Consider the following 20,234-nt stretch of genomic DNA (forward strand, 5'->3'; position numbering starts at 1 on the left):
GGTTGCTGATTTTCTTCTTTCTCCAAAGAGAGTGAAATCAGATGATTGCTGCTTTTAACTTAAAGATGCAATGTTACTTAGCATTTTTCAAATCTGTTAAGCTATGCAGGTTGAGAGTAGTCGGTCAGCATTGAGTTTCTTAAAGGAGAAAGAGGGTTACAGAGTAGCAAAATTTGGGGCCAGTGTGCTAGAAGTTTGGTGGATATTTCCATAGTGAAATGATGCTCCAACCAGGCTTTCTTTTCATCAGGGGTGATCCAAAAGGTGTCTTGTGTCATAGAATTACACATGTCCTAACTAGGTTTAGGGAGAGGATAATTGACAGGTTGTGTCCTCCCCCACCCAGGAAGAGCACATGTGTGTGTGCACAATTATTTAATACATTCTTCTGGGGCGCCCTTATTTCCTTTTCTCTTTATAAATTTTTACTAAGACATTTTCTGATGGGATGGGGCGTTTAGACAATGATCATATTGTCATCTTGTATTTGATGCATATGGGGGGACAGTAGACGCTGATGTATTCTTAAAAGGCACTCCTGCTTTAAAAAAAAAATACAGGGTCACTTGTGTGCTCAGTTGATTCAGCAACTACCTTCAGCTCGGATCATGGACCTGGAGTCCTGGGATCGAGTCCCACATCAGGCTCCCTGCTCAGCAGGGAGTCTGCTTCTCCCTCTGACCCTCTCCCCTCTCATGCTCTCTCTCAAGTAAATAAATAAAATCTTTAAAAAAAAAAGGTGAAGAATGCCTATTTTTAAAAAAAATACAGGAGAATCCCCCTTAACAGGTGATATTTATTTTATGTTTCTTCTTTGACATTCATACTTTTCATTATTCTTTTAAAGGTCTCTGGGGAACAAGGCTCATGGAAGAAAGCAGCACTAACCGAGAGAAGTATCTTAAAAGTGTTTTACGGGAGCTGACCACGTACCTCCTTTTTCTCATAGTCTTGTGCATCTGTAAGTAGAACATTTCCTTCTACTAAAGGAAAAGATGTGAAAATATTTGACCTGTCCAGACCATAATTGAAAGGAATTGTACGTGCATCAGAGGGATTCATTCAGAAGCTCTCTGTTCTCAGTTTCAGTTGAGAATTTGATAAAGCTCTCCTCTCTCTTTTGGCAAACACCGATGAAAATTCAGCATTAACCTGATTGGCTAGCTCATTGTTACCATAACCCTTTTTCACTATGAGATGCATAGGCAGTCTGCCAGATAGCAAAAAACCAAGTAAAAGAATTTTTTATTAGTTTTCCCAATAAATATACTGTCACTATTTTTTACATCCGTCAACATAAAGTTGAATGTAGGAATTATTTTTAGCAAAATGACGTTCAAAGTTTAACACCGAGGAAATACAAATAATTATCTCCTAATATTGCTTTTATGGATTTAATTAATTAATTAACTTATTTATTTACTTACCTACTTATAAGTCCCACTCTTTTGGATCTGGATGTGTTTGTTGTTCCCGTATGTGGGGGTTCCTTCATTCTGATTCCTAAAGTTTTCCAAATCTGCGGTAATCACCGGTCTTGTACTCTACAGGAAACTTACTGCAGACTCATCTCTTTCTTCTTCCTCTCTTCTTTCGGTATGTCCCTGCATCCTCTGCGAGGGGAGGGGAGTCAAGCCTTAGCCAGGACAAGTCTTAGAAACCATTTACTTCCAAGTCCAGGAAGTCTTAGTGGATTAATGTCCTGAATCAAAGGTTGTTGGATGATGGGAGTTCTGTTACATTCTTGCTAAAGCCCTTTATGCAAACAGACAAGGAAGCAGCTTTATGACAACCAGGACCTCCTCCCAGACGTCTGGGAAAGGACTTCATTCGCATAGTGTACACTTAGAAATGCTTAAAAAATTAACACCAATCTGAAAAAGAGTCCTCTTTTTTCTTTATGGAGAGAATCAAAATTTAATCGATGATTTAATAAGGTTATTCATAATACATTAAAATTGATCACCTTGAATCTAATTGACTAGGTAAAGAAAGCTTCCTTAAAAACATTTTAAAAATGTATTAGATTTATAAAAATTTTTTTCTATAAACTTGTAAGTGTAACATAAAATATTGAGGAAACACTTAAGTTTCAATATTTATAATTTCAAGAAATTGAGTATTGATTTGTTTACTATCCCACCCACAGTTGTGGGGTTTTTTTAATTAATACTAGTAAGCTCTTAACGAGCTTTAACAGGGAGTGACGACTTCTTGCATTTTCTGAGACTTTGCCAATCCAAGTGGGAACTTAAGAAAAAAAGTAGGTATTTAAACTAGAATGTATGTATGAGTGAATAATATCTGTTTTCTTTATTTTTTTCTGTTACTTGTTTAGGAAGGAATGTCATTACTTTTTACAACATTCTATCTAAGATAGAAATGCTAAAAAAATACAAAAGATCTATTCATAATATTAAAAGTTGTGGTATTTTTAATTTTTATGTCCTAAGCTGTTAGAGCTTAGGATACTGAAGTAGAGTTTGCTCCCTGCATAGGCACTTGAATATTAAACTACAGTGACTTTAAAATATTAACAGATTGGTTAAAATCGTTATTAAGTTTTTTTCAAGACACATACATACATACATATTTCTTATGCAAAATATAAGTACCCCTATAGTAAGTTTAGGTTTCAGTGGCCTCCCAAACTGCTTGAGGATCAGAATCACCAAGAGAATTTTTTTTTAATTACTTTTTAAAAATAGTTTACCCAGATCTGCTAAATCAGAGCCTTCCAGATGTGGCCCAGGAAAGTGAGTGTTCTCATACACTGACAAGTTTGGGAACTAGGCCAGATAAATAAACCAAATAGTTAGAGTTCCAGGAAACATGCCTTAAGTCATATAATTAGTGTTTTCTTGTTTATTTTGGAATTTTTAATGCTTTTCTTTTTCACACTAGTCACTTTTTTTTCTTATATCATTAGCTACATATTTTACATAGGCCATTTTCAGGATATTGTAGAATCTCTGGCTAGGAAGGGATCTTAGCAACCATATGATCAAACCTCCACTGAATGGTAAAATTCCCCTGCAGCATCCCTCTCAAATGGTCAGTCTTCCTGTGTGATTGAGCAAGAGTCGAAGTTAAGGGACTTACTTATTTGAAATAGTTCATTTTGTTTTTCCATGCCTATGTCAGAAAGTACTTCTTTATATGAAGCCAAGTCTATCCTGTCTAATTTCCTCTCTTAACTATCCCCCCTCCAAGCCCACGTATACCAAGTACGTGTTCTTCTCCAATTTAGCCCATCAGAAGTTTGAAGACCAACACTCAGTCTCCCTTAAGTCTTCTCCAAGTTAAATCTTTCTAGTTCCTTTAACTGTTGGTTGTGTAATTGGAGACATGCATTTGAGGACCCATGTCACAGAAACTCTCTCCAGCACCTGTTGTGTTTATCAGGTCCCTTTGAAAGCACAGTAGGAGCCTCATGAGGAAAGAGTGCAAAAGTGGTGCCATGGGTGGGTGTCCTCAGTCAGATACATGGCTGTGGGTCTCTCCTCTTCCCAGTCCCTAAGTCTTCACATAAATGATTCTTTAGTCTCTTCACCAAAAACTGTAAAGTACTGTGTCCCACCAACTAGCATATCAACACTTTTTCCTGGAACAGAGTGAAGGACTTCCCTTTCAGCTCTGTTAAATTTCATGTCATTCATTCCATCTGTTGAAATTTTTCTGGATCAAGGTTCATTCATCTGTTCCTCTTGGCTTCACTGGATCAACAGAGTTAATACTATCTCTGTGTCCTTATTCTGATTAATAAATAAAAAAAGATTGGTCAAAGAACATCATGAATTAGTCAAAGCTCTCTGAGTGGAGTTCACTGAATTCGATCCTCATCTAGCTCAGAATGTTCAAGAAACAGAATGATAAGAAAGACCTTTTCAAAAGCTTGTCGGAATAACTCTGCCTTCCTCTGCTGTCACAGCTGTTGACCAAATTAAAAATGGACATTGTGAGGATAAGCAGACATGACTTATTCCTAACAAAGCGTTACTGGCTTCTAGTGGTTGAGCCCTTGCCCACTGCTCAAAAACCATCTTTTTAACTACCAGTTTTAAAATCTTGTCAGCAGTATCAATATCAAATGACCAATAATGTCAAGCCCATTACTTTGTGGGTAAATGAGATAATGTACTTAATTGTATGCCTTGCATATTGGATGCTCTTGACACAAAATAGATAAGGTTCAGGAAGGCAGTTGGCATAGTAGGAAAAGCAGAGATTTTTTTGCATCAACAGAGATCCCAGCTCAACTACTTATGTGCTAGGTAAGCTTGAGCAAGTTATTTAACCTTTCTGAGCCCTTATTTTCCCATCTGTGAAATACTTATTTTGAAAGATTTTGTGGAGCACCTGAGTGGCTCAGTCAGTTACGCGTCTGCCTTCGGCTTAGATCATGATCTCAGGGTCCTGGGATCAAGCCCAGAGTTGTCGGGCTCCCTGCTCAGCTGGGAGTCTGCTTCTCCCTCTCCTTCTGCCCCTTTGTTCCCTTGCTCAGTCTCTCTCTCTCTCTCAAATAAATAAATAAAATCTGTAAAAAAAAAAAAACAAAAAGAAATATTTTCTGAAGATTGGGATTAATATACCAAAAGACCCTAGGATACTGTCTATCATATAAAGAATAGTAAGAGCAGAATTCCTCCCCGAGATAGTTGACAATGGCTGAATTGTTTCATCAGTAGATTCTAAAAACTTGTGGGTTCAAACTGTTTGGGCATTCTTTTGAAGCAACTAAGTGCCCATCAAAACCTATTTTCAATCTTATCAGTGTTAGTTCTAAACCCCTTTGTCTTTAAAATTAGTCTGATTAACCCAGAGGAGAGAAATAACATGGGAACTAGGTAATCCCACTTCCTCTACAGCTTAGAATTTATTCTTTCGTGAAACCTAATAAACTGCCATGAATCCACCATCACCATCAAAGTACATACTTAAATATGGTTACTGTTAAAATAGCAACAGTATTTCTTGGTGTGATTTAGATGCTGAATTTAAAGAAGGGGATTAGTAGTATTGCTAAAGATCGTTGGAAACGCCTAACAAAGTCTTTGGTGAATCTATGATAAAAATACATTTGCCTCTTCTTCTTCTTCTTTTTTTTTTTTTTTTTTTGCGCTCTACATTAAATTTTCTCAGATTTCCTGTTTAGACATAATAATGGAAATCCTAAGAGTTGGTTGAGTTAGCATCATAGAAATGTGGTATTTCTACATGTCAAAGAAATAGATAAGATGAAAAGGCAGAAAACAACTCTAAAGAATCCTTAGAAAAAAATATTACAAAGGATTAATATTTTAACACATTTATAACCCACAAAGCACTGAGAAAAAAATATCACGTCCCCAGTAAATATTGTACAGAGTAAAAAATATAATCAATTAGTGCAAGAATGTCTTTAACCTTAAACTCACTAGTGTCCAAAGAAGTAATGAAACTGGAGAAATGAACAACACAGTCATAATACTATAATACAGCATGGTATGTCCTAGGGCGGGAAGAGCTCTTATAAGAAGAGATCTGTATGTCTCCATCTTTTTATTTATGAAAAAAGGAGGCTTTGTTTTGTATTCAAAAAAAAAAGAAATGAATAGTATCAGATCAGCACATTGTATACCTTAAACTTACACAATACTATATGTCAGTTATATTGCAATGAAAAAGAAATGAATATTTTATTTTACTTGTAAAAATCTTGCGAAGATGATTGTCTAATCTAAAGATAGTTTCCCTAATTGCAAGAGAATTCATGCAGATGAACTGTTGATAAACTAGGTCAAGAAAGTCAAAGCCCGGGGGTTAATCATCACGTTGATGGAAAGCTAATTCAATTTCCGGTGACAAACATTCCAACAGCTTCCCACAGCTAGCACATTTAGTCTGAAGATCACAGCTTGCAGCCCATGGAAAGTAACTTTTAAAGACTGCCTATGGCGAGAAAGCTGTCTTTGAAATTGAACAAAACTACAGTGCCTCAGTGCCATTAGACCACAGATTGGTTGACATCTTTTTTTCTTTTTTTAAAGATTTTATTTATTTATTTGTCAGAGAGTACAGGCTGGCAGTGGCAGGCAGAGGCAGAGGGAGAAGCAGGCTCCCTGCAGAGCAAGGAGCTGGATGCAGGACTTGATCCCATGACACTGGGATCATGACCTGAGCCGAAGGCAGATGCTTAGCGAACTGAGCCACCCAGGTGCCCCCCTCACCTTTTTTGACATCTTTTTAGATCTTTTAGTAGGGTTCCCAGGCACTGCCTCCAAACTGCTGTCTGAGACCAGATTAACCCAGGTCACTCTTCCATTGAACATGCTATAATCCCCTCCCTTTCAAGATGAAGTTCAAAACCATTGTATAATAAAGCGCACTTCATTATTCCGTCTTGGCTTACTTCTTCACACCAGCCATTTCCAATGAATACGTGTTAACTTCAGCCCCATCAGTCCACTCTGGGTCTCAGAAAGGCCTTGGCCTACTTGGTTGTCCCCTTTTCTTGGGTCTGCTCAGCTCTTCCTCATCCCTCAAGATGAGCTGGAGAGGCAGATCCATCGAGAAGTTTTATCCACCAGGCCCTCCCCTGAGCTGTGGTGAAATCCTGAATCCGCCTCAGCCAACCACACTCCTCCCCCAGGATTGTCAGGCTAGCTCATGCATCCGTGTCCTTCAGCACCGGGAGGGAAAAGGGGGTCCTGTTAGGTGCATCTCAAGAGATGCCACATGGATGTTCTTACTAAATGTTGACATTTCTCGTTTTCTGTTTCTTAGTCCTTCTTGCTCACCATCCCGGAACTGTTCCTAATAGGACAACTGCAAGAGTTCAAGCCTAATCATTCTTTGAATTATGTGTATTGCTTTGTATTTGGTACATTTTGTTTATAGAGTCTCTTCAAATATGTGTTCTTATTTTATTTCTATCGTGTTTCTGTGAGGATGTGGGACAGCACAGAGCTAGCAAAGGACATCAGCTTCCCGGTCAGGATTATGGCTTCATCTTGTGGCAGATGGCTTTGGAATACTGGATTCTACTGTCTTTACGTCTGGCATATTTATAATTATGGAGGCATTTTGATTTCGTCTTTGGCCCAAGAGTTATGAAGAGAAAAAAAATTTTTTTTTCATTTCTAGATGGCTTGGTTTTATCTCTGTGTTTGCTTAATCCTTTTTAAATTAACTTTCTGCATTTGTGGTTTTAAAAATACTGCTTTTTCATTTTTTGTGGGGGACTTTTTGTTATTCTCCGTGTTTCTGTTTGTCTTGTTACACTGGAAAATTCTTCTTTGCTTTCCTTCTTCTTTTTTTTTTTTCCTTTGCTTTGCTTCTTTTAATTCTAATGACCTGGAGTTTGGGGAGTACAGTCCTCTTTGTTTTTAGTCTTTGAGCCTACATTTTTTTTCAGCAATATTAAGGATAAAATAGTGTCCATTGCTTATTTTGAAATGAGGCTCTTTTTTTTTCATTTTTGTTTTTCTTTTTTTTTACTATTTTTATTAAAATAATATTATTAAATAATAATAATATTTATAATAATAATAATAAATAATTAAATAATAATGTGTTATTGTTGTATTAAATAATAATGTATTATTTGCCCCAGTGGTACAGGTCTGTGAATTATCAGGCTTACACACTTCACAGCATTCACCATAGCACATACCCTCCCCAATGTCCATAACCCAACTGCCCTCTCCACACCCTGCTTCCCCCAGAAACCCTCAGTTTGTTTTGTGAGATTAAGAGTCTCTTATGGTTTGTCTCCCTCCTGATCCCATCTTGTTTCATTTTTTCCTTCTCTACCCCCCAAACCCTCCACTCTGCCTCTCAAATTCCTCATATCAGGTAGACCACATGATAATTGTCTTTCTCTGATTGACTTATTTCGATAAGCATAACACCCTCTAGTTCCATCCATGTCATTGCAATTGGTAAGATTTCATTTCTTTTGATGGCTACATAGTATTCCATTGTGTATATATACCACATCTTCTTTATCCATTCATCTGTTGATGGACACCTAGCTTTTTTTCCCATAGTTTGGCTCTTGTGGACATTGCTGATGTAAACATTTGGGTGCACATGACCCTTTGATTCACTACATTTGTATATTTAGGGTAAATACCCAGTAGTGCTATTGCTGGGTTGTAGGGTAGCTCTATTTTCAGCTTTTTGAGGAACCTCCATGCTGTTTTCCAGAGTGGCTGCACCAGCTTGCATTCCCACCAATGGTGTAGGAGGGTTCCCCTTTCTCTGCATCCTCGCCAACATCTGTCACTTCCTGACTTGTTAATTTTGGCCATTCTGTCTGGTGTGAGGTGGTATCTCATTGGGGTTTCGATTTGTATTTCCCTGATGCCAAGTGATATGGAGCACTTTTTCATGTGTCTGTTGGCCATCTGGATGTCTTCTTTGCAGAAATGTCTGTACATGTTCTCAGCCCTTTCTTGATTGGATTATTTGTTCTTTGGGTGTTGAGTTTGCTGAGTTCATTATAGATTTTGGACACTAGCCCTTTATCTGATATGTCCTTTGCGAATATCTTCTCCCATTCTGTCAGTTGTCTTTTGGTTTTGTTGACTGTGTCCTTTGCTGGGCAAAAGCTTTTGATCTTGATGAAATCCCAATAGTTCATTTTTACCCTTGCTTCCCTTGCCTTTGGCGATGTTTCTAGGAAGAAGTTGCTGCAGCTGAGGTCGAAAGAGGTTGCTGCCTGTGTTTTCCTAAGGATTTTGATGGAATTCCTGTCTCACATTGAAATCTTTCATCCATTTTGAGTCTTTTTTTTTTTTATTTTTTGTGGTGTAAGGAAATGGTCCAGTTTTATTCTTCTGCATGTGGCTGTCCAATTTTCCCAACCCATTTGTTGAAGAGACTGTCTTTTTTCCATTGGACATTCTTTCCTGCTTTGTTGAAGATTAGTTGACCATACAGTTGAGGGTTCATTTCTGGGCTCTCTATTCTGTTCCATTGATCTGTGTGTCTGTTTTTGTGCCAATACCATGCTGTCTTGATGATGACAGCTTTGTAGTAGAGCTTGAAGTCTGAACTTGTGATGCCACCCACTGTGGCTTTCTTTTTCAACATTCTTCTGGCTATTCGGGGTCTTTTCTGGTTCTATATAAATTTTAGGATTATTTGTTCCATTTTTTAAAAAAAAATTGATGGTATTTTGATAGGGACTGCATTAAACTATAGATTGCTTTATGTAGCATAGACATTTTCACAATATTTGTTCTTCCAATCCATGAGCATGGAACGTTTTTCCATTTCTTTGTGTCTTCCTCAGTTTCTTTCAAGAGTACTTTATAGTTAGGGCGCCTGGGTGGCTCAGTGGATTAAGCCACTGCCTTCGGCTCAGGTCATGATCTCAGGGTCCTGGGATCGAGTCCTGCATCAGGCTCTCTGCTCAGCAGGGAGCCTGCTTCCCTCTCTCTCTCTCTCTGCCTGCCTCTCCATCTACTTGTGATTTCTCTCTGTCAAATAAATAAATAAAATCTTTAAAAAAAAAAAAAAGAGTACTTTATAGTTTTCTGAGTACAGATTCTTTGCCTCTTTGATTAAGTTTATTCCTAGGTATCTTATGGTTTGGGGTATAGTTGTAAATGGGATTGACTCCTTAATTTCTTTCTTCTGTCTTGCTCTTGTTGTATAGAAATACAACCGATTTCTATGCATTGATTTTATATCCTGACACTTGACTGAATTCCTGTATGAGTTCTAACAGTTTTGGAGTGGAGTCTTTTGGGTTTTCCACATATCATATTGTATCACCTGCAAAGAGTGAAAGTTTGACTGCTTCTTTGCTGATTCGGATGTCTTTTATTTCATTTTGTTGTCTGATTGTTGAGGCTAGGACTTTTAATACCATGTTGAATAGCAATGGTGATAATGGACATCCCTGCTCTGTTCCTGATCTTGGGGGAAAAGCTCTCAGTTTTTCCCTATTGAGAATGATATTCGCTGTGGGTTTTTCATAGATGGCTTTGATGATATTGAGGTATGTACCCAATACGCCTACACAGTGAAGAGTTAATCAAGAAAGGATGCTGTACTTTGTCAAATGCTTTTTCTGCATCTATTGAGAGAATCATATTGTTCTTGTCCTTTCTTTTATGTTTGTAGTCTATCACATTAATTGATTTGCAACCTTGCAGCCCAGGAATAATCCCACTTAGTCGAGGTAAATAATCCTTTTAATGCTGTTGGATCCAGTTGGCTAGTATTTTGGTGAGAATTTTTGCATCTCTGTTCATCAGGGATATTGGTCTGTAATTCTCCTTTTTGGTGGGGTCTTTGTCTAGTTTTGGGATCAAGGTAATGATGGCTTCATAAAATGAGTTTGGAAGTTTTCCTTCGATTTCTATTTTTTGGAACAGTTTCAGGAGAATATGTATATATTCTTCCTTAAATGCTTGGTAGAATTCCCCTGGGAAGCTGTCTGGCCCTGGGCTCTTGTTTGCTGGGAGATTTTTGATGACTGCTTCAATCCCCTTACTGATTATGGGTCTGTTCAGGTTTTCTATCTCTTCCTGGTTCAGTTGTGGTAGTTTATATGTCTCTAGGAATGCATGCATTTCTTCCAGATTGTCAAATTTGCTGGCGTATAGTTGCTCATTGTATGTTCTTATAATTGTTTGTATTTCTTTGGTGCTGGTTGTGATCTCTCCTCTTTCATTCGTGATTTTATTTATTTGGGTCTTTTCTCTTTTCTTTTTGATAAGTCTGGCCAGGGGTTTATCAGTCTTATTAATTCTTTCAAAGAACCAGCGCCTAGTTTCATTGATCTGTTCTACTGTTCTTTTGGTTTCTATTTCATTGATTTCTGCTCTGATCTTTATTATTTCTCTTCTCCTGCTGGGTTTAGACTTTCTTTGCTATTCTTTCTCTGGCGCCTTTAGGTGTAGGGTTACGTTGTGTACTTGAAACCTTCCTTGTTTCTTGAGAAAGGCTTGTATGGCTATAAACTTTCCTCTCAGGACTGCCTTTGCTGTGTCCCACAGATTTTGAACAGTTGTGTTTTCATTTTCATTTGTTTCCATGAATTTTTTCAACTCTTTTTTAATTTCCTGGTTGACCCATTCTTTTTTTTTTTTTAATATTTTATTTATTTATTTGACAGACAGAGATCACAAGTAAGCAGAGAGGCAGGTTGGGGGTGGAGGGAGCAGGCTCCCTGCTGAGCAGAGAGCCTGATGCAGGGCTCGATCACAGGATTCTGGGATCATGACCTGAGCCAAAAGCAGAGGCTTTAACCCACTGAGCCACCCAGGTGCCCCAACCTATTCATTCTTTAGTAGGATGCTCTTTAGCCTTCATGTATTTGAGTTCTTTCCAACTTTCCTTTTGTGATTGAGTTCTAGCTTCAGAGCATTGTGGTCTGAAAATATGCAGGGAATGCTCCCAATCTTTTGGTACTGGTTGAGAACTGATTTGTGACCCAGGACAGGATCTATTCTGGAGAATGTTCCATGTGCACTCGAGAAGAATGTATATTTTGTTGCTTTGCGATGGAATGTTCTGAATATATCTGTGATGTCCATCTTAAGGCCTTTATTTCCTTGTTGATCTTTTACTTGGGTTACCATTTCAGTGAGGGGGGGTGTTAAAAGTCTCATGCTATTATTGTATTATTGTCAATGTCTTTCTTTGATTTTGTTATTTATTGGTTTATATAGTTGGCTGCTCCCATGTTAGGGGCATAGATATTTAAAATTGTTAGATCTTCTTGTGGGCAGACCCTTTAAGTATGATTTAGTGTCCTTCTCTTCTCTTATTATAGTGTTTGGCTTAAAATCTAATTTATCTGATGTAAGGATTGCCACCCAGCTTTCTTTTTAATGTCCATTAGTATGGTAAATTGTTTTCCACCCCTTCACTTTAAATCTGGAGGTGTCTTTGGGTCTAAAATGAGTTTCTTGAATACACCATATTGATGGATTTGGGTTTTTTTTTTATTCATTCTCTTACCCTCTGTCTTTTGATTGGGGCATTTAGCCCTTTTACATTCAGCGTTATTTAGTGCCATTATATTCCCTGTAAGGTGACTGTTACTGTATATTGTCTCTGTTCCTTTCTAGCCTACTACTTTTAGGCTCTCTATTTGCTTAGAAGACCCCTTTCAATATTTCCTGTAGGGCTGGTTTGGTGTTTGCAAATTCCTTTAATTATTATTTGTCCTGGAAGCTTCTTACCTCTCCTTCTATTTTCAGTGATAGCTTAGCTGGATATAGTATTCTTGGCTGCATATTTTTCTCATTTTATGCTCTGAATATATCCTGCCAGTTGTTTCTGGCCTCCAGGTCTCTGTGGATAAGTCTGTTGCCAGTCTAATATTTCTGCCATTGTATGTTACAAATTTCTTCTCCTGAGCTGCTTTCAGGATTTTCTCTTTGTCACTAAGACTTGTAAGTTTTACTATTAAATGATGGGGTGTGGACCTATTTTTATGGATTTTTGAAGAGGGTTCTTTGTGCCTCCTGGATTTTGATGCTTGTTCCCTTTGCCATATTAGGGAAATTCTCTACTATAATTTGCTCCAATATACCTTCTGTCTCTCTCTCTCTCTTTCTTCTTCTGGAATCCCAATTATTCTAATATTGTTTCATCTTATGGTATCACTTACCTCTCGAATTCTCCCCTTGCAGTCCAGTAATTGTTTGTCTTTCTTTGGCTCAGTTTCTTTATTCTCCGTCATTTGGTCTTCTATATCACTAATTCTCTCTTTTGTCTCATTTATCCTAGCAGTAAGAGCCTCCATTTTTTTATTGCACCTCACTAATAGCTTTTTTTTATTTCAACTTGGTTGGATTTTAGTTCTTTTATTTCTCCAGAAGAGTTTCTCTAATACCTTTCATGCCTTTTTTGAGCCCAGCTAGCACCTTGAGAATCGTCATTCTAAACTCTAGTTCTGACATATAACCAATGTACGAATTGATTAGGTCCTTAGCCATTGGTACTGCCTCTTGTTCTTTTTTTTGTGGTGAGTTTTTCCACCTTGTCATTTTATCCAGATAAGAATATATGGACAGAGAATAAAATACTGGCAGGGTGGCAAAGACCCCAGAAAAATGTATGCTAACCAAATCAGAAGAGAACCAAAACTTGGGGGAGAAGAACGGAGGAAAAAGAAATAAAAATTTAAAAATTAAAAGTTATAGGAGCGCCTGGGTGGCTCAGTGGGTTAAATCCTCTGCCTTCGGCTCAGGTCATGATCCCAGGGTCCTGGGATTGAGCCCCGCATCAGGCTCTCTGCTCAGCAGGGAACCTGCCTCCCTTCCTTTCTCTCTGCCTGCCTTTCTGCCTACTTGTGATCTCTGTCTGTCAAGTAAATAAATAAAATCTTTTTAAAAAATTAAAAATTATATATATATATATGACTGGTGAATAGAACAGAGCCATCCACTTCATTTTGGGTGTATTTTGGTCTCTTAGAAGACACTACCTCCCAAAGTTTTAAAGAAAGGAAAACTTACATATATACAAAAATAAGGGTAAACCCGATGAAGGGGTGGAATATGACTGTAAAGGTGAAAATTTTTTAAAAATTCTAAAAAAGAAATTGATAAGATAAGTTGGTTGGAAAAAGAGGAAAAAAAAAAAAAAGAGGAGGGAATGTGCTCAGGCTGGGGACTAGAACAAAGCCATGTGGTAGATTAGGGTATATTTTGATCTATTAGAAGAAATTGTATCCCAAAACTTTTTAGGAAAAAAAACCTATATGTATATAAAAAATAAGATTAAGTACAGTGAAGGGATAAAATATGAGTATGACAATGAAGGTTTAAAAAAAAATTTTTTTTTTAGAAAGGTCTCATTTAGATAAACTACTTAAAAATGTTAAAAGAGAAAAGAGGAGAAGTTAAAAAATAAGGAAAAAAGCAAAATTTAAAGAAATTTAACTTTGCAAGACTAAAGAATCACGGGGGAAAAAGCCATGAATTCTATGCATTGCTTTCCCCTAGCTCTGGAGTTCTGCTGTTCTCCTTGATAGGTGAACTTGGTCTTGGCAGGATGTTCTTGCTGATCTTCTGAGGGAGGGGCCTGTTGCAGTGATTCTCAGATGTTTTCGGCCAAGGCAGAATTGCACCGCCTCACCAGGGACCGGCTAAGTAATCTGCTTGGGTTCACTCTTGGTAGCTTTTGTTCCTTGAATGCTTTCTGTATCGCTTTAGAGGATGGGATGAAAATGGCAGTCTCCCAGTCCCTGGCCTGGAGGAGCCAAGAGCTCAGGGCCCCACTCCTCAGTGCACCCTCAGAGATAAGTAGTCAGTCACTCCTGTCTCCCTGGTCTCTGTCTGCACTCCAAGCTCACCTGGCCTGGTACTGAGCATTTCTATCTCTGGCACACAGCCTTGTTTGGAGTCTCCAAATCCAGCAGATCCCTGCTGCACAGCTCCTCCTAGAGCAGAAAGGTGTTTCCCTGAACTTGCCACTTGTGGGGTCTGTGCTCAAAAAGCAGAGAGTGGCCCAACTGTGCCTTGGATCACGGTTTAAGGTGACTGCAAGCTGAGAGCTCACTCCTCAGCTCCATCTCTGGAGCCAGCTTCCCTGCTCTGATACCACACTTGGGCACCCCCGACATTTCTGTGACCCCATGGGACCGGAGACCACACTGTCCCTGCGAGGGCTCTGCTTAGCCTCTGGAGCGATGTCCCTCAGTGGAGCAGACTTCTAAAAGTTCTGATTTAGTGCTCCATTGCTCCGCCGCTTGCCAGGAGCCACCCCCTCCCCCCATGGTCTATCTTCCCGCTGCTTCGGATTCATTTCTCCGCACATCCTACCTTTCAGAAAGTGGTCAATTTTCTGTTCTTAGAATTGCTGCTCTTCTTCTCTTAGATCTCTTGTTGGGTTTGTAGGTATTCAGAATGGTTTGATAACTATCTACCTGAACTCCTGGGATCTGATGTCATTTCAGTCTGCTTCTCCTCCATCATCTTGCCTCTCTGATCTGAGGCACGTTTTTAAAACAGCTTTATTTATAGTGCATACTGATTAGTTGATGATGCTGTAATAATATTTTTTATTCGCCTTATTTTATGGCAAAGGGAACTTGGAAGTTAAGACAAGGGTTATATAGTAGAAGAAATATATACACATTGGACATATATTTCTCCTTTAGCTTATATTTTTTAACATTTTCCTCCTTTCTATTCCTCATTTAAGGTTATCTATTTCATCCTGTATTTTTTTTCTTCATGATTCATATCATTTAAAGAGTGAATGCTATTTTCTAAGTGGGCTTTCTCCATCTGGGACTGAAGAGAAAATAATTTAACAGTATTTGTATTACTGCAAAATGTCTTCACATACATTTCTCCCATTAAACTATGCAGAAGCCCTAGACATTATTTTTTTTTTTAAGATATTTATTTGCCAGAGAGAGTGCATGCATAAGCAGGGGGGAGGGCAGAGGCAGAGGCAGAAGCAGGCTCCCTGATGAGTAAGGAGTCCCATGGGATGCAAGTCTCCATCCCAGGACCCTGGGATCATGACCTTAGCTGAAGGCAGCCATTTAACTGACTGAGCCACGCAGGCATCCTGCCCTATATATTATTATACCCGCTTCCTTGTAGGTGAAACTCAAGCTCAGAGAAGTATTTGAGATCCCAAAACACCAAGGCCTACTATCACAACCACAGAGGCAGACATTCTTGATAAAGCAAAGCTGAAACTCAAACCCAGATCATTCTGCTTCCAAATCCTGGGGGTGCTTTAGCTACAACCTACTTGGACTCATGGTGCAGATGATGCCTGGAATGTGTGGCACTGGCACTCAGAGATATCCCATGGACCAACCCAGGACTTAGCACAAGGGAGGGACTGAGTTAATATTGATTGAGTTAATATTGAGGGACTGATTGAATGTATTAGAATAATCATCCCTTCAAAGCTAGATGACATTGTTTCTCTGGATGCCCAACAGATGGTGCTAAATAGCCAAGGGAGTGCATCACTTCCCTTTTAGTGAAGGCTTGAAATTTCATACAGGTCCTGAGAATTTCAAAAGCAATCGATACTAAAAATATAGGAAAACAAAAGAGTTACAATTTTTAATCAGTGGCTCAAATACTTATATTTGTGTATAGATAGAACTAGCATAATTTATAAAGCAAAATCTTTAAATCATTTGTCATAATTTTTTTTAAACAAATAAAAAAAACCACACAGGTAAAGCATTCGGAATCAATCAATCCAAAGCAAATTTTAATTTCAAGTTAATTGAAAAAAATCAGCTTAGTAATTATTTATTAGGTTTTGGGGATCCTTCCCTTGTCCTCTTTTGCATTATATCAGCTTTGTTCCCTCAGTTGTCTCTGGATCCACAGAAAGCTTTCCTAGAGTTCATTGTACCTTGCCCATCCCTCTGTGGGAGCTGAGCGAGCAGTGCTGTTCCCAGGGAAGCTTATTGGCTTTTCTTCTTACTGATGGAGATCACACCTTGCTTATCTTCTTAAGTACTTTATCAAGTCTAAGCCCCTAACTCTGGCCCAGTTTAGTTTTGAGAGGTAGCAGGTCATGTAACACTTGAAGAGGAATGTTCTTATCCTAATTTGTGTGTCCTAGGGACAGGGAGAAGAGAGAGCCTAACTAAGGGGACAGGAAAACATTCCTTCCCCTCCTGATAGAGCACAGAAGCCTCATGACTGTGTGTTTGATCCATTGACTGCTCAAGGTAGACTCTAAAACACACTTGGGTTTGAATCACTACTGTCTACTCCTCTTTTTAAATGATTTTCTCTGCTGCATAGGTGGGGACGAGATTTCACTCAGTAGCACTTTATCTCCAAATCATATAATACAAGGTTTTAAAATGCATTTTATGATGCTTGAAGATTATTACAGAGTCAGCTAAGTATTAATCACCCACTGGATGTTGAGAACAATGGTTAAAAGAAGAGTAAAACCTCTGTGGTCGACAGAAGTATAAGAGAGAAGTATTTTCCCTTGAAGCTTTTTGTCAGTGAGAGGGATCATAGCATATTGTACATGCAATCGTTAGCGTCCAGTGTAAGACAGCCCTGATAAAAGCACTGAAATTTTTAATAGATATGTTAGAGCAACTGATTAAGGAGAAAGAACCATCATTATTGGACTCGGAAATTTCAACCACTATATTGGGCAATTTTTAGTTACTAGTTACTAGTTTGTTGTTGTTGTTGTTTTAATTTTATTTATTTATCTGAGAGAGAGAGAGATCACAAGTAGGCAGAGAGGCGGCGGGGGGCGGGAGGGAAGCAGACTCTCTGCCTGGCAGAGAGCCCCCGATGCAGGGCTTGATCTCAGGATCCTGAGATCATGACCCAGGCTGAAGGTGGAGGCTTAACCCACTGAGCCACCCAGGCACGCCTACTAGTTACTGTTCTTATGTACACACCCAAAACTCCCATGGGATAGCTAGTTATCCCCATCCTACAGAAAAGGAAACCAAAGCTCAGAAAGTTTAAGCAGCTTGGAGCACCCAGGTGGCTCAGTCAGTTAAGCATCTTACTCTTGATTTCAGATCAGGTCTTGATCTCAGGGTTGTTGAGTTCAAGCCCCTACTTAATAAAAAGCAACGAAAAGAAAAGAAAGTTTAAACAACTTGCACAGGCCACATAGTAAGTAGCAGACACGGCCAAGATTCAACCTCTGATCTCCTGTAACCCACTACGCCTATAAATTATCTTCCCATCTCCCTCTGGGACCAGAATGGGCTGATGTAATCAGCAAATTTCATGGCAGGGGTGTAGCTTGGCTTTAGAGGGTTCTGTAGAAGATATGATAGGTAGATGGGAGGCAGATGTGTCTGTGTTAGCATTCTGGAAGGAAAGAGATGGAAAGCTCAAAGTGGCAATTAAAGAACATTTCCTGAAGGGACTGTTTCCCCTAGTGGGAGGGTTCTGGGAACCTACAAGGGGAGTGAGGCCCTCGAAACAGTTACCACCGCCAGACCTGAGGGGACAAGGGAGCAAATGGCATGGCATGAACCCAGTGTGGCTGCGGGAGGGGAGATTTCCCTTAGAGGGTGCCCTGCCAAATTGCATCCAGGTGGTGGAGAATAGAGTACAGGTAGAGGAAGCAAACCCAGCCTCGTTCTTCTCAGGTCCCCGGATTTCCCGCTCAGCCTCCTCTGGGCCAAATACATGGGCAATCCAAGGGCAAGGGAGCTCATGTGGTACAGTCTGTAGTGGTCAGCCTCAAGGTGCAGAGCAGAGAAGAATGGAGAAGTGATGCGGAAAAGAGAGCAGCCGCCCGCGTTATTGTAGAGAGCGTAACAGTGTGTGCCCAGCCGCAGGACAAGGAGTGCAGCATGGCCTCTGTAGGCGCCTGTGCAGAGCAGCCTCACCATGTGGAGGGGCTGATCCAGGAGCAGCCTCACCATGTGGAGGGGCTGATCCAGGAGCAGCCTCACTGCGTGGAGGGGCTAGAGGGGGGTGGGGGGTGAGGTTAAATAGGCCCATCCCAGATGTCAAGTAGAGGCGCTTGATCTTAACTTCATTCCCTGTAGTGAGCCAGTTTTGTTTCCCATAAGCCAATGTGAATTTATTTCTTTTATAAACAAAGAAAGAAGAGCTAGGGAGAGATCCTAGAAGAATGGTAAAAGGACGGAAGGCAGGGGACACAGCAGAATGTTTGTGGCTACCCACCTGCCCACTGGGAGTGTGCAAGTGAGTGGGCGGGTTTCCCCACAGGGTTCACATGGCTTTTTCTGTGTTCCAGTGACCTATGGGATGATGAGCTCCAGTGCGTACTACTATACCCGGACAATGTCACAGCTCTTCCTGGATACCCCAGTGTCCAAAACAGAGAAAACAAATTTTAAAACACTTTCTTCGATGGAAGACTTCTGGAAGGTATTAGCAGATGGCTTTCAACGTACCTCTTTACTGTTGAAAATTGTTCATTGAGTTTCATAAATTTAAGTCAGCAGTATCCATCTGTAGGACCTACTTTGTGATGCTGTATGAGGTGAAGGCTATGGCGAGGTGTTAGGCTGAGAACCATGTATGTGTCTTGCACCCTGTTGTGTGTTTCGTACCTTCCTGCCTTTAATCCCAAGCAACCATACGAGGCAAGGGCTCACATTACACACTGGTGGTAGGTGAGGGACGAGGAGTCATTCAGCTTGCTTACACATGATCAGCGAGGGAGAAAAATGGCCTTGTTTCCAGCCTGACAGGCACTTCCTCTCCCTAGTATGTAATTCACTCAGTCATTCATGATTCAGTAAGTGTCTGTTGAGTATTTCCTAGGCTGTATGGCCTTTAAGGGCAAGATTTGGTTGTTTTGTCTTGCTTTGGGTTTTTGTTTTTTTGGTGTTTTTTTTTTTTTTTTTTTTTTTTTTTTTGTCTTTTGTCTCTTTGTTAATGTTGGCATGTAGCCTAGAACAGCGCCTGATACAAGGCAGGCACGTTCTTTTAGAGATCGTTAATGTGAAGTTCAACCCAGGCCCTTCTCAGATTGTCAGAAAATCCAACATGGTAACCAAGGGTAAATTTTGAGTGATACTGTAGGAGAAATGTTAGACTGATCTGGGAGGTATAGTGCTCAGAACCTAAGAAAATCAAAAGGGAAACTAGAGAGGAAAGACTTGTTTCTTCCAGCAGAGATGCTTTCTAAAGCTCTTACTGAACCCTGGGGTCAGAGCTGGTGGTTGTAAAGATAGAGGAAACTGGACCATATGAACCCATTAATGCTGACACCTAAAAATACTTGGCATCCAAACCCCACCTCTCCCAGCCTCAGCAAAGCAAATCAGTTTTTCTCTACTGATTATCTAATAAGGATAAGACACTGAGAAACAGCTTCTTCTCCCCTAAGGCAAACTAATGAGAGACTTCTCCAATATGTACAGTTCCATGGTAATGAATGCCAAGCTCGAAAAGCAGGGGCAGTGGCAGGGGTGGGGGGCACTTACAGAGTTCACTATAGGCCACAATAACCCAGTCACTTGGAAGGAACCTAGATGTCCATCAACAGATGAATGGATAAAGAAGATGTGGTAGGAGCACCTGAGTGGCTCAGTGGTTAAGAGTCCTCGGCTCAGGTCATGATCCCAGGGTCCTAGGATCAAGCCCTGCATTGGGCGCCCTACTCCACAGGAAATCTCCTTCTCCCTCTCCCTCTCCTCTTGCTTGTGTTTCCTTTCCCGCTGTGTCTCTGTCAAATAAATAAATAAAAATCTTTAAAAATTAAAAAAAAAAGTGTGTGTGTGTGTGTGTATGTGTGTGTGTGTTTTAGAATACTATGTAGCCATCAAA

The 20,234-nt window shown here is 39.7% G+C and overlaps 1 protein-coding gene across 1 annotated transcript in view; it reads left to right on the forward strand.

Annotated features, from left to right (window-relative positions):
* Nucleotides 1-20,234, forward strand: part of PKD2 (polycystin 2, transient receptor potential cation channel) — a 62,501-nt gene that overhangs the window by 7,388 nt on the left and 34,879 nt on the right. Inside the window, exons 2-3 of the mRNA XM_059375648.1 lie at nucleotides 848-961; nucleotides 18,694-18,827. Coding sequence (XP_059231631.1) covers nucleotides 848-961; nucleotides 18,694-18,827 — 248 coding nt within the window. The remainder of the gene's footprint in view (nucleotides 1-847; nucleotides 962-18,693; nucleotides 18,828-20,234) is intronic.

The sequence above is a fragment of the Mustela nigripes genome, chromosome 1, assembly GCF_022355385.1.
Source record: "Mustela nigripes isolate SB6536 chromosome 1, MUSNIG.SB6536, whole genome shotgun sequence".
Taxonomy (NCBI): domain Eukaryota; kingdom Metazoa; phylum Chordata; class Mammalia; order Carnivora; family Mustelidae; genus Mustela; species Mustela nigripes.